This window comes from Acanthochromis polyacanthus, chromosome 13 (genome assembly GCF_021347895.1).
Source record: "Acanthochromis polyacanthus isolate Apoly-LR-REF ecotype Palm Island chromosome 13, KAUST_Apoly_ChrSc, whole genome shotgun sequence".
NCBI classification, from domain to species: Eukaryota; Metazoa; Chordata; class Actinopteri; family Pomacentridae; genus Acanthochromis; species Acanthochromis polyacanthus.
Window position 1 is genome coordinate 7,365,629 of NC_067125.1, and position 12,693 is coordinate 7,378,321.

A 12,693-nucleotide genomic window follows, 5' to 3' on the forward strand; every position below is an offset into this window, starting at 1 on the left:
CCCACTCTTCTTCTTTCCTTTGTAAAAGCCACCGTGTTTAGATTTCAGATTGATTTTGACAGGTTTAACAGATAATCTTGCATGAAACATCCACCTGGTTTACACAGCTTGTTGATGCTGCACTGTGCAATGAGTCCTGTTGGTTCCTGCTGGGTTTTACAGGTTCTAAGCAAACGGGAGGCAGAGCTGGAGAGGTGGACTTCTACCATCCAACGCTGGGAGGCCAAGAGAGAGCTGGCTCAGATCGCTGGAGGGTACAAACCTGTGAGGACACAGCTGATAACACAACCACGCCGATAATGACCAGAAGTTTCTGAACACACACACACACACCTGATCACAGACAGCGTGACAGTGATCCTTTGTATTTATTCAAACATTAAACAGCGACCAACAGAGAGGAAGAGATAGCAGCCACATGTGAACTAGCAGCTGTAGAGTCAGACATGTGTGTGTGTGATATCCTCCACATTTATCGATCAGAATTTAATGTCAGTCAAGATGGAAACATGCACTCTCTCCAAAACAAACTGTACAACCTAAACGTCTGATATACTTCTCCTCTGTACAAAGACTCTCATTTTTTGTACCAACAGATTCTTTATACAAAAGTATTTTTGAAATAACACTGTGTACAAATGTATGATTCTCCATCTATGCACTTTAATATGTACAGAGTGTTGCTTTGTGGTATTTGGTGAGTTAACTGTGAATACTGATTCTGGGTGTTCTAAGATCATTCAGAGTTCATCAGGAAGTACTGATATGTGAATAATCCACACGTTCTGCAGTTTCTAATCAAAAGGACTCTCCCATCAGCTTGTCCATTAGGGTCTGAATTCCAGTAAGGAAAATCAATTCTGGCTTCTCTTTTTTTTGCCATCTTTGATTGACAAACCATCCTTAGTGTTTGTATTGTCGGCTGAACGTAGATAGAGACACAAAGATGCTCCACTTGGCGCTGCACTGTGCTACAAATCCTGAGAAAACATCCACCATGAGTCAAGCTTTTCCTCTTTTTTTTCCCCCTGTTTTTAAAGTTGACAAATCTTAAAAACCGTACAAACATTCACAGTGACAAGAAACCAGTGCAGGCAAACAATACAACAGTCATGACAGCTCAACATTGACCATTGCTCTCTGCAGCCACAAGAGGGCAGCATTGTACAAATCAAAGTCCAATTCCAAAGTGAGACTCAAACGCTAATGTTTTGGCAGGCACGAGGATGCTACTGATCCCACTTCATTTTAAATTGGTCCGTGTCCAGTTTACATTATGGACTGAAATCACTTCTGTTGCCAGTCTGTACTCTTCACATATGCTGGAGTTTTAATAGATGACGCTGCGAAGGAGAGAAACAAGTGAGCAAACATGTTGCATGTAATGTCCTAAAAAAAACCCAAATAGCTCATGAATCCTGGGCGTAATGTATGTGAAATATCTGCTAAATACAAAAATAGATGATCTGAAAATAAATTTAAACATAGAAAAATATATATAATCAAATTATATATGTACACAATCAATAGCCATGTGAGCCATGCTTAGTTTGATTAGTACAGACAGTTATCAGACAATGTAGAAAGTTAAGAAATAAAACGAGAATGAAAAGATACATTTCCTTTGTGTGTCTTTCATAGGCATAGATGGGATTTATGCAGTCTGTATCATCCTGTTAGCTCTGGTAAATATGGGATGTAGGAGAGGTGGGCGGGGAGAGCGGCGGTTTTAAAGACGAAGTTTATCCCAACAGGCTGGACGGGGAGGTCACCAGACAGAGCATTTGTCCACAGGGTTCATTGGGGAACCCTTGGAACAGTGGAAAACACGGGCGAACTCATCAAACTGGGAGACGCTGCCAATTACTCTACAGGGGAGGAAAAAGAGAGAAAGTGATGTGGAGATACATGTGTGTGCACCATAGACACCACCAAAGCTTTTTTAAACTAATGTCTTGGAATTGAATATTATTTTACAGCTGACACTCTCAAAATGTAAAATCACTTTTGCACCATTGTATGACAGGAATGAGCTGTGTGTGTATGTGTGTGTTGTACCTGTAGTGCTCTGGTGCATGTTTGTCAGTCAGCAGCTGCAAGTAGATGGACTGAGATCTCCTCTTCATGCACCAGTTCTGAAAAGACAATAATAACACATCAGTGATGGAAAGCGGACATAGTTAAGCCACAATAGGACAAGGAGGGACGGTGTTGTTCCCAGAGCTGGAAAATAACAAAGTAGATTCAGTCGACTTATTCAGAACTACTCTGAGTTACTTACACTTACAAAATGTAAATTTTCTGCCATATTTGCAGCTATTTCTAATAGTGCTTCTGCACAACATTTCGGAGGGAAATATTGCACTTTTTATGGCACTGCATTTGTCTTAAGAGCTGTAATAGGTAATTTCAGAAGACAAATAGGCCAGTGGTTGCAATCTTTTTAGCTGCTGCTCACAAAAAACATTATCCCATTACGCCATTATCCAGATGTGAGTTGTTAGCAGTTTCACCAAAGAGTGACTTTCTCTAAATGTCTCAGATGGTTTCATTAAAATACCCATTGAAGGCCAGAGGAGATAAAGTTATACAATACTTACAAAAAAATGCAACACAAGCTTTTATAACAGACTACTTATATAACAGAACTGTTTTTACTACTTTTGTTTTTTAACTACAATAACTGTGTCAGATTTACCCCAAACTGGGAACCTCTGGACTAAACTGCCCAACTGTATATAAAGCAGTTCAGATGAGATCCAGGTCGACAACCCACAACAACAATATACACTTAATGCATACTTTTTTTTTAATGACTTCTTCATTTAATATGTAACATGTCACTCAAGGGTCATTACTCTGCTAAACAACTTTTACTTTTGGTACTTCCATTGCATTTTTGTTGATAATACTTTGTACTTTCAATTCAATTCAATTCAATTCAATTCAATTCAATTTTATTTATATAGCGTCAAATACAGTCAAATCGTCTCAAGACGCTTTACAGAACCCATATGCCCGACCCCCAGAGCAAGCCCAAAGGCGACAGTGGCAAGGAAAACACCCTTTTAACAGGGAAGAAACCTCGAGCAGAACCCGGCTCTTTCACTGAAGTGAGCTGCGGAATGCAACACGTCAACTTCAACACTTTGTGCTCCTCGATTGGCTAAATTTGGATGTAAAAGTAAAACAAATCCTTGCCAGAAATGAATGTTATCAGCCAAAGGTAGACACTCAATAGGGCTGTTAATTAAACGGCACCCTAAAATTTGTGTTTGGTGAAAATACTGTGCTTCTTCTATGGATTAATAATGATTATACAATGACCTGATACAATTATTGATAGTAAATGAATGTGCAACAACTTCAAGTCCCACTCTTGTGGAAAAAAACCCAAAACTTTTTTGTAATGATTTGGTTTTTTAAATGAGAATAATCACTTCATACTCAAATGTAACTACACACGTGGACAAAATTGTTGGTACCCCTCAGTTAAAGAAGGAAAAACCCACAATTCTCACTGAAATCACTTGAAACTCACAAAAGTAACAATAAATAAAAATTTATTGAAAATTAAATAATCAAAATCAGCCATCACTTTTGAATTGTTGATTAACATAATTATTAAAAAAAAAAAAACTAATGAAATAGGGCTGGACAAAAATGATGGTACCCATAACTTAATATTTTGTTGCACAACCTTTTGAGGCAATCACTGCAATTAAACGATTTCTGTATTTGTCAATGAGCGTTCTGCAGCTGTCAACAGGTATTTTGGCCCACTCCTCATGAGCAAACAGCTCCAGTTGTCTCAGGTTTGATGGGTGTCTTCTCCAAATGGCATGTTTCAGCTCCTTCCACATATGTTCAATGGGATTCAGATCTGGGCTCATAGAAGGCCACTTTAGAATAGTCCAACGCTTTTCTCTCAGCCATTCTTGGGTGTTTTTGGCTGTGTGTTTTGGATGGTTGTCCTGTTGGAAGACCCATGACCTGCGACTGAGACCAAGCTTTCTGACACTAGGCAGCACATTTCTCTCCAGAATGCCTTGATAGTCTTCAGATTTCATCGTACCTTGCACACTTTCAAGACACCCTGTGCCAGATGCAGCAAAGCAGCCCCAAAACATTACTGAGCCTCCTCCATGTTTCACCGTAGGGACAGTGTTCTTTTCTTCGTATGCTTGGTTTTTGAGTCTATGAACATGGAGTTGATGTGCCTTACCAAAAAGCTCCAGTTTGGTCTCATCTGTCCAAAGGACATTCTCCCAGAAGCTTTGTGGCTTGTCAACATGCATTTTTGCAAATTCCAGTCTGGCTTTTTTATGAGTTTTTTTCAGCAGTGGTGTCCTCCTTGGTCGTCTCCCATGAAGTCCACTTTGGCTCAAACAACGACGAATGGTGCGATCTGACACTGATGTACCTTGGCCTTGGAGTTCACCTTTAATTTCTTTGGAGGTTGCTCTGGGCTCTTTGGATACAATTCCAACGATCCGTCTCTTCAATTTGTCATCAATTTTCCTCTTGCGGCCACGTCCAGGGAGGTTGGCTACTGTCCCGTGGGTCTTGAACTTCTGAATAATATGAGCCACTGTTGTCACAGGAACTTCAAGCTGTTTAGAGATGGTCTTATAGCCTTTACCTTTAAGATGTTTGTCTATAATTTTTTTTCGGATGTCCTGGGACAATTCTCTCCTTCGCTTTTTGTTGTCCATGTTCAGTGTGGTACACACCTTTTCACCAAACAGCAGGGTGACTACTTGTCTCCCTTTAAATAGGCAGACTGACTGATTATGAGTTTGGAAACACCTGCAATGTCAATTAAATGACACACCTGAGTTAATCATGTCACTCTGGTCAAATAGTTTTCAATCTTTTATAGAGGTACCATCATTTTTGTCCAGGCCTGTTTCATTAGTTTTGGGTTTTTTTAAATAATTATGTTAATCAACAATTCAAAAGTAATGGCTGTTTTTGATTATTTAATTTTCAATAAATTTTTATTTATTGTTACTTTTGTGAGTTTCAAGTGATTTCAGTGAGAATTGTGGGTTTTTCCTTCTTTAACTGAGGGGTACCAACAATTTTGTCCACGTGTGTACATCATGCTGCCTTGTTCAATTCTACAATTTCATTTAGCAGACACTTTTATCCATAAACATATATCTAGGAGTAGATAAAACATGAGGTAGGTTGGCAGGGCAGCACTAAGGAGCTTGTTAAAGGTCCTCACTGGACAACTGCACCCTGACTGGGACTTGAACCAAAGTCAGGGGTGTTAGTCACTGAGCTACAGTTGTTCAGATAAATGGAGTTTCAATTCTTATCCCGACCCATTCCTAAACTCAAGCACACCAGCTCACCTAGGACTCTGCTCAAACACTGTGAAACTACTCTACGCTACACAGTGGCAAGTTGCAGTACTGGAGCAGACCGGAAAGTGATTCTGAAGAGGAACAGCTATACAGAATTCTCCACCAGGATAGCTTTTTAAAGTTTGCTGTATATGAACCCTAGAAGTCTGAATCCATGTATTTGACATCAGTAGACTGCAGTTTCAAAGTAGAAATGCTAATCCATGGTGCTGACTGCCTATTTTACTCAGTAAGTGTCTTCCAGCAAAAAAAAATCATCATATTAAAAGTCAAAAGTGCCATTTCTCCTCCAGTTTAGTCCTCTCAAATGTGACTGTTGGCATGTTTTGTTCATTTCTGCACTAACAAAGTGAGAGTATTAAGATTTTGGGCCATCATAAGTCAGAGGACGTCCTGCCAAGGACATTTTTCTGTCATTTTGTTGGTAAAACAATCAGTACTAATGGGCAATAAAATAGTTTGTTGCAGCCAAATATGTTACAAGTTAGATATTTAATAAGTTACTATGTTCAAAAATCCTTTCTGTTGGCCTGCTGTGCAGATTTGTAGACGTGACCACATTAATTTTGGTTGACATGGCTGACTTGCCCCAAGCTAGAAATTATGCTTTTTATTCACCGTGGACACACACATCTGACATTTCAAATGAACATATGCACGTATACACGATTTTCATATCACTTCCCTGTGGCAAGACTTTTAAAAAATGGGCTAAAACACTCCATGTTGCATTATAAAGTGTGTCTAGATTTTGCCACTCTTACATTAAGCCATGAATTTCAATGAAACCATTGAATTTCAATGACAAGTCGTAATAGTTACAAGGAGCAGGGGTGGTCTGGTGCTCAGAGACACTGTATTGTCATCAACACTTTCCTTTTTTGATCACTCCAAATAGTTAATGCATCCATCCACTAATGTTGGGAATCATATGCAACTCCTACCTGCCCTCTATGATCAGCCGCTCCAGCTGAGAGTGGCAGCTAAAAGGACTTAATATGTAAATGTAATGAAAGACAGTAGTGTGAATTCTATTGAGAGGCTGCTGTACCTGAGCAAAGGCAATGAAGAGCAGCTGTTCATGAGTGTATTTGAGGCCAGGCAGAGGCCTCTCTGGACCATGTTCCCTCACCCACTTCTGATATGCCTGAGGAGAGAGGGAGAGGTGTGGAAGGAGGCAATAACGACAGGCAGGAGATGCAAAGAAAATTATGATCCTTCAAATCACGCCCATAGAAGTGTATTTAAGTTAAAATAAGATCTGACACCAAACAGGATACCTAATGAAAATGACTTGTTATGCTTCATTCAGCCAATCTTAATGATTGACATCACTAACAGACATTATGGCACGTTGATGCATTTGATATTATGATTTATTTAAAAGTGTTTATTCACTCCCTTTGTACGTTTGCATCTGCATGCACGAAACACATCTGTGCAGACTATCGGCATGCTCAATATGGAACTGAATTATGCAGCACAGGCTTTCTGTTGTCCATGCAAACATACATGCACATAAATATACATTAAAATTGTTTATCTTTTAACTTGATTCTTCGCTCTTACTCTTTGCTTTAATGCAAATAAAGCTTAGAAGAATATAGAGGCAGATTTTTGACACCGAGCAGACTTCGCGTACTGATAGGTCTGGAGTCTAATATTTGGTTTTTGCAAAGCCACATAGTCACAGTATTTGAACAATGATGATATCAGTTGTTACTTACATAATATGACAGCTTTAGCCCTCCCATGTCTGCTATGTTCTCCCCCAGTGTCAGACGACCATTCACCTAGACACATAGAAGGAAAGCTGCTGAAACACTGAAATCTCCTAAACAACCCCTAGCCTGCTGTTATACTTGTAATTACATGTACTTCAGGGGTGTACTTCTGTTGGCACATGATTTAAGTTCCACTATAAAACAGATTGTTTTCTGCAGATTACTACAGTGTACAGATCTCGTCCTCGGATGCAGCAATCTTTAAGAAAAATGTTGGCGCTTGGAAACCGTGCTTATTTGCTTTCAGAACATTCTGTGAGATTGTTAAAATGATAGGACTCTTATACCTCATCATCTTGTATTAGTGCCTGGCTAGTTCTTGGTTAGCTGCAATGACTTGCTGGAGTCGCAGCAGGTCACCTGTTCCACTTGCTTCTAGTCTTTACACTAAGCAAAACTAATTACTGGCTTCATATTTGAAATGCATTCATGTTTGTATGAAAAAGCATATTTCCGATAATATCAGTCCCTTCTTTTCTATCTGACAAGTGCAATAATTCTGAATCTTTAGTGTTTTTTATTCCATCAATTTGATGTCGCACTTCTTTGAAGCTGGGGGACTGGATAAAGATGGATTAAAAACAGAATGGTCAAAACTGAAGCGGCAGAAAATGACATAATTGGACTTTTAATTCCTAGTAGTAGTAGTACAGCAAGTTTCTAAAAGCATTTAAACTGTCTTTAGAACCATCCTGCTTCCCTGCTCATAGCTTGTAACCATAAGTTGCAAATTAAAGATAAATTGCAAAGAAAGAAAGTGAAGCCAACATAGAATGCTGTAAATCTGCATCTACAATTCTACAATTTCATTTAGCAAACACTTTTATCCAAAGCGACGTTCTTCTGAGAGTAGATACAGTGTGATAATAGGACCGTGGTGTCCACAAGCAGTTCAGTCTGGGTTAGTATTACTAACCGACAGCAGGGGGCGACGCTTCTGAGTACAAAAGAATTCTGATTGTACAGAAGTCTTTGCAAAATGGCCCGACTTTTCACCTAAATTGGTACCTCAGTAAATGTTTTTCTCATGAGTTTATGACCTGAACTGCTTGTTTCAGTGGTGTTTTAATAAACAGCATGATGTTCATTTGGTAAATCATGAATCAATTTAGAATAAAGTAGATGATAAAGCAGAGTATGTTTTGGGATGGACAGATCGCTGCTGCATGACTGTGTAGAGTCCTTTAAAAGTCAAGGCATTTGTACGTCCATCCATCCATCCATCCATCCATCCATCCATCCATCCATCCATCCATCCATCCATCCATCCATCATCTTTTTATGGAGTCTGACTTTGTAACATGTTTTGTTTTTTTTAATAGAAAACCTGGGATATTTAAGCACAATCTGATGACACCAAGGTCTGTTGGAGCCACAAAACAAATGCAACAGTTTTAGCAGTTACTAAGTCTTACAATAATAAGTGGACTTTTATTATGGGAAATTGACAGAGACCACCTTTAAGTACAGGGTGACCCAAAAGTTTGGAAACAAAGTTTAACTGCAGTGTCTATTTCAGTTGGGGGTGCATGAATTCACTCTTATTTTACCCATTTTTGTTATAGCATAATATAATAACTTAAAAGCACAGCATTTGCCGAGTGCAATAACTTGGAAGAAAATGAATAGAACCATAAGGTCCAGGTATGCTGGAGCATAACCTCAAAATGCAGGCCATCAGTGTCAGATTTCAAAACGCTTGATGGTAAAGTATCTGACAGCTTTAATTTTTTTAAACATCCAAAAGTAATATGAGGCAACATTTACTGGCCAGTTTGAGGAACCTTCATAAGCATGAATGAAGATATATTCCAGAAGATACCAGTGTAACCAGTTGGTGGAAACGTTCACGTCTTTGTATAAGAAACAAACATGAGCATGTCGAAATATGTTTGTTTTACACTAATCTGTTACTCTTCTGAATATATCTTTGGTGCTGATTTATTGAAATAACATATATTATTTGGATTATAGACTTTTCATTTGTTTCCAAACTTTTGGGTCACCCTGTACGTATACTTACAATCATACATTTATTCTGTACAAAATGCAGCAAAAGTTTCATTCAATCAGTTCTATTGATTCAATCAGAAGTAATAAATCAAACTGCATCATATTAGCGGTGAACACTGACTTTCTGATCTATGGTTTTCAATATAAACCTAATATCAGTTTAGAACATCAGGAAGCCCATATATCCATGTCATGCTGTTGTAAAATTATATGTACAGTGATGACTCTTGCAGTGTGTGTGTGTGTGTGTGTGTGCGCGCGTGCCTACCTTCTGGTTGTAAACAGTGAAGTTGTCGTAGAGCTTGACAATACACTCAGCCTTCCTCTGGAACTTTCTGTAGGACTCCTCGGTCCACCACTGTTTGAGGTTGCCATGGCGGTCGTACTGGCCCCCTAGGGACATGAACCATTGCATCACTAAGATGAGGGGCAAAAGGGCAGGGGGGGTGAGTGTTAGCATGGAGACAACACAATCTGCAACTTTCCTTCACAGCCCAAAGAACTGCCCAGCATGCCATCTCTTATGCTCTTTGGTAGCGGCAGGGGTCAAACCATTAGAGGGCAAAATGTTAGTAAATCCAGAGTTGATGTTGGCTGATATATTCTGTTCATGAGCCAACAGAACAGCTCATCCAGCCAACTAAATTTGCAAGATAAAAATAATGGTTGACTCTCTGGCAAAGAAGCTGGTAGTGCACAAACCTACCAGTCAGTTCAAGGTTTTCCAGCCTTTTGGCAGGCGGCTGAAAGAAATGTCATGTTTTCATTAAATTCTTTTGATGGATCTTAAAGGGCAGCACTTTAGACTGGAAATCAAAGTTACGGGTTGTGGCTCAAAACAGCCTTTGCTGCACAGTTGCCCAACAAATTTCATTCAATTCAAAAAAAAGAAAAAAAAGAGCGCCAGGGAAACCTTTCGGAAGTACAGCTTAAACATGTGGATGTTTAGACCTTGTTGCAATGGATTATGGGTGAAGAGGTTATCATTCTTACCCCAGTCATCATATCCATGTGTAAGCTCATGGCCAATGATTGCTCCTATTCCTCCATAGTTCAGAGACCTGGCAAAAGGAAGAATAAATATGGAACATTACACAAAGTGGTGACGTTCTTGGTCTCTACAAGTGCTTAAATAGTATTACACTGTTTACAGTTAAGCTGAGACTGAAAAGAAAACACAACACATTAACTTTCCTTATGCAAAGTTCATAAGCTGTTTTACAGACAATAGGGACTTTTGCTTTTGGCTTATTGTGGTTAGTGTTAGCAAACTCTAGATCTGTTGCTTTGGTTTGCTGGCTTTGTGTCTTTGTGCTACTGTTTTGCTGTTTTTCCAGTAGGCACTAGTTTTCTCTAACTCTCACTTGTGGCAGCACTGGTCACTGTTCAACAAATGTTAGTTTGTTTTGTTGTAAAGAATACTCAGATACTCTGGGAAGTACATTGCTTTCCCTGAAGTCAGATGAGAAGTTGGATGGCATTCTGCTGTCTGTTGAATATGAAGCTAGAGCATGCACTTTATGTAAAAGATGGACGTAGCCACCTTGTCATCACCCATTGGTTTGTGGACTACAAATCTGAAGCCTTGAGTTTTTGATTCCACGGTCACCACCTCAGATATTTGAATCATAATGTCTGAGAGCTGGATCTGACTGACATCTGGAAGAGGCTACGTACAGCAAAACAGTAACAATTTGGCAAACACAAGGTAGCTACGCTCTAAACCAAAGTTCGTTTCATTGCCAATTTTCTTCAAAATGGGACCATAATTTACAAAATGAACATCATACAGTTTATAAAAAGTCTTCATGCTAGCAAATAAGACCATGAACTCATTAGGGAAGTGTTTACTGAGGTAATAAATCAAGTGAATAGTAGAAGTAGGGTCACTTTCTCATAAACTTCGATACAATTAAACTTCTTTTCACAACCAGAGGAGTCGCCCCCTGCTGGCTGTTACAAAGAATGCAGGTTTACGTCATTTGTGCCTTGGCTTATCTTTTCTGGTCATGCTTTATATACAGCCAGGCAAGAAGGTTCAAAACATTGTATGAATGCTCTTTGACACTTGCTATACCTGTTTCAATTCTGACCATTCTGTTTCTAATCCATCTCTTCCTCGGCCCCCAGCTTTTAAGAAGTGCAACATTTAAATTGCTGGATTCTAGTTTCAACAAACCTATTGGAGAGTTACAGTCTGGTGGTCTGTCGCAGACACTTTTCTAATCTCCTGGAGTTCTCTTGACTCTGTTGAATACATGTGCAGTAGTTTGTGTCTATGTATTCTACGTACATATTGCATGCGGACATCGGACCTTGGGGACTTTGGTGCACTTCAGCGGACCCTTCGTACTTGCGAATGTGCAAAATATAATGCCGGCCTTAAGATGGAGGTCGGGACTGGGCTTTAATACATTTATGTTTCGATGCAGCTACCAGCTCCTCTAGTTCTCGTTTGATGTCTATCACCGCCACTTTCAATTCTTGACCTAGAGCTGCTCAAACCGCAAGAGCAGGGCTTTTTCACTTTCACTTCCAGATTTTATTGAGCACACAGCTCACGGAGGTCCATAGAATGATAAAATAATGAAAGAGAAAAATAAATGTTTGTCAGGTACACGAAAATCACATCTAAAATCTCCTGGTCTGAGATTGACATTACGTATATGCAAAGTTAGGACAGCATGCCTATCCTCTCAGAACACCTCGGAGCAAAGCAGGATGCCTTTAGACTGCTTTGAAACGTCTCATTACAGCTATTTGGCTTTCTTCCCCTCATCCCATTGTCCTCATTGCAAATTCTGTTCTGCCAAGCCAGGTAAAACAAAAAACAAGCTGCACTTGAGAACTAATTTCTGATCTATGTGTCTCAGATTGGTTTTGAATAAAAATCAGCTCCATGTCACATTTTTCTTGTTCACATTGATTAAAAGAAATCAAATGTGTGTTTCACATGAGGATAAGAATGTGCACTGGGACCTCTCAGATGCAGCGTGAACATAAATCTTAATTTCCCCAGTTGTTGATGAAAAATTGAGCCCCCTGTAACACATCTCATCCATGTGTGAGTACGAACAGCCCGAAAGTGTCTCTGCTAGCGGCATACGCTTCCAAAAAGCAGCAGGTCGCTTCACCTCTCCTGGACCTCTGCGCTGGGATGGAGGGGTGTCTTTGCCACATGTGCAGATATAGAGAGTGATGAGAGGGCAGACTCAGGGCTATTCACATGGCTACGTCTGAAAATGACTTTCTGACAGCTAGTCGATATGCTGCCTCACACTGGGCCCGACTCCCTTGCTAAACTAACTGGCTGATTGAAGCTTCATTATAGTCGACGTGATAGTGGAGGTGCGAGTGTGAGAGGAGAGAGAGTTTCTGGGAGGTTAGGGCTACTGCAGTAATAACTTCAAGGGGACAGGCGCCGGCACACACACACACACACACACACACACACACACACACACACACACACACACACACACACACACACACACACACACACACACACACCACACACACAC

The 12,693-nt window shown here is 39.8% G+C and overlaps 1 protein-coding gene across 1 annotated transcript in view; it reads right to left on the bottom strand.

Moving 5' to 3' along the window:
• Positions 1-349: 349 nt before the first annotated feature.
• The window catches only part of LOC110970758 (endothelin-converting enzyme-like 1), a 57,181-nt gene continuing 44,837 nt past the window's right edge, over positions 350-12,693 (bottom strand). Inside the window, 6 exon segments of the mRNA XM_051957763.1 lie at positions 350-1,868; positions 2,059-2,135; positions 6,427-6,522; positions 7,103-7,168; positions 9,441-9,565; positions 10,166-10,233. Coding sequence (XP_051813723.1) covers positions 1,769-1,868; positions 2,059-2,135; positions 6,427-6,522; positions 7,103-7,168; positions 9,441-9,565; positions 10,166-10,233 — 532 coding nt within the window. The 3' untranslated portion in view covers positions 350-1,768.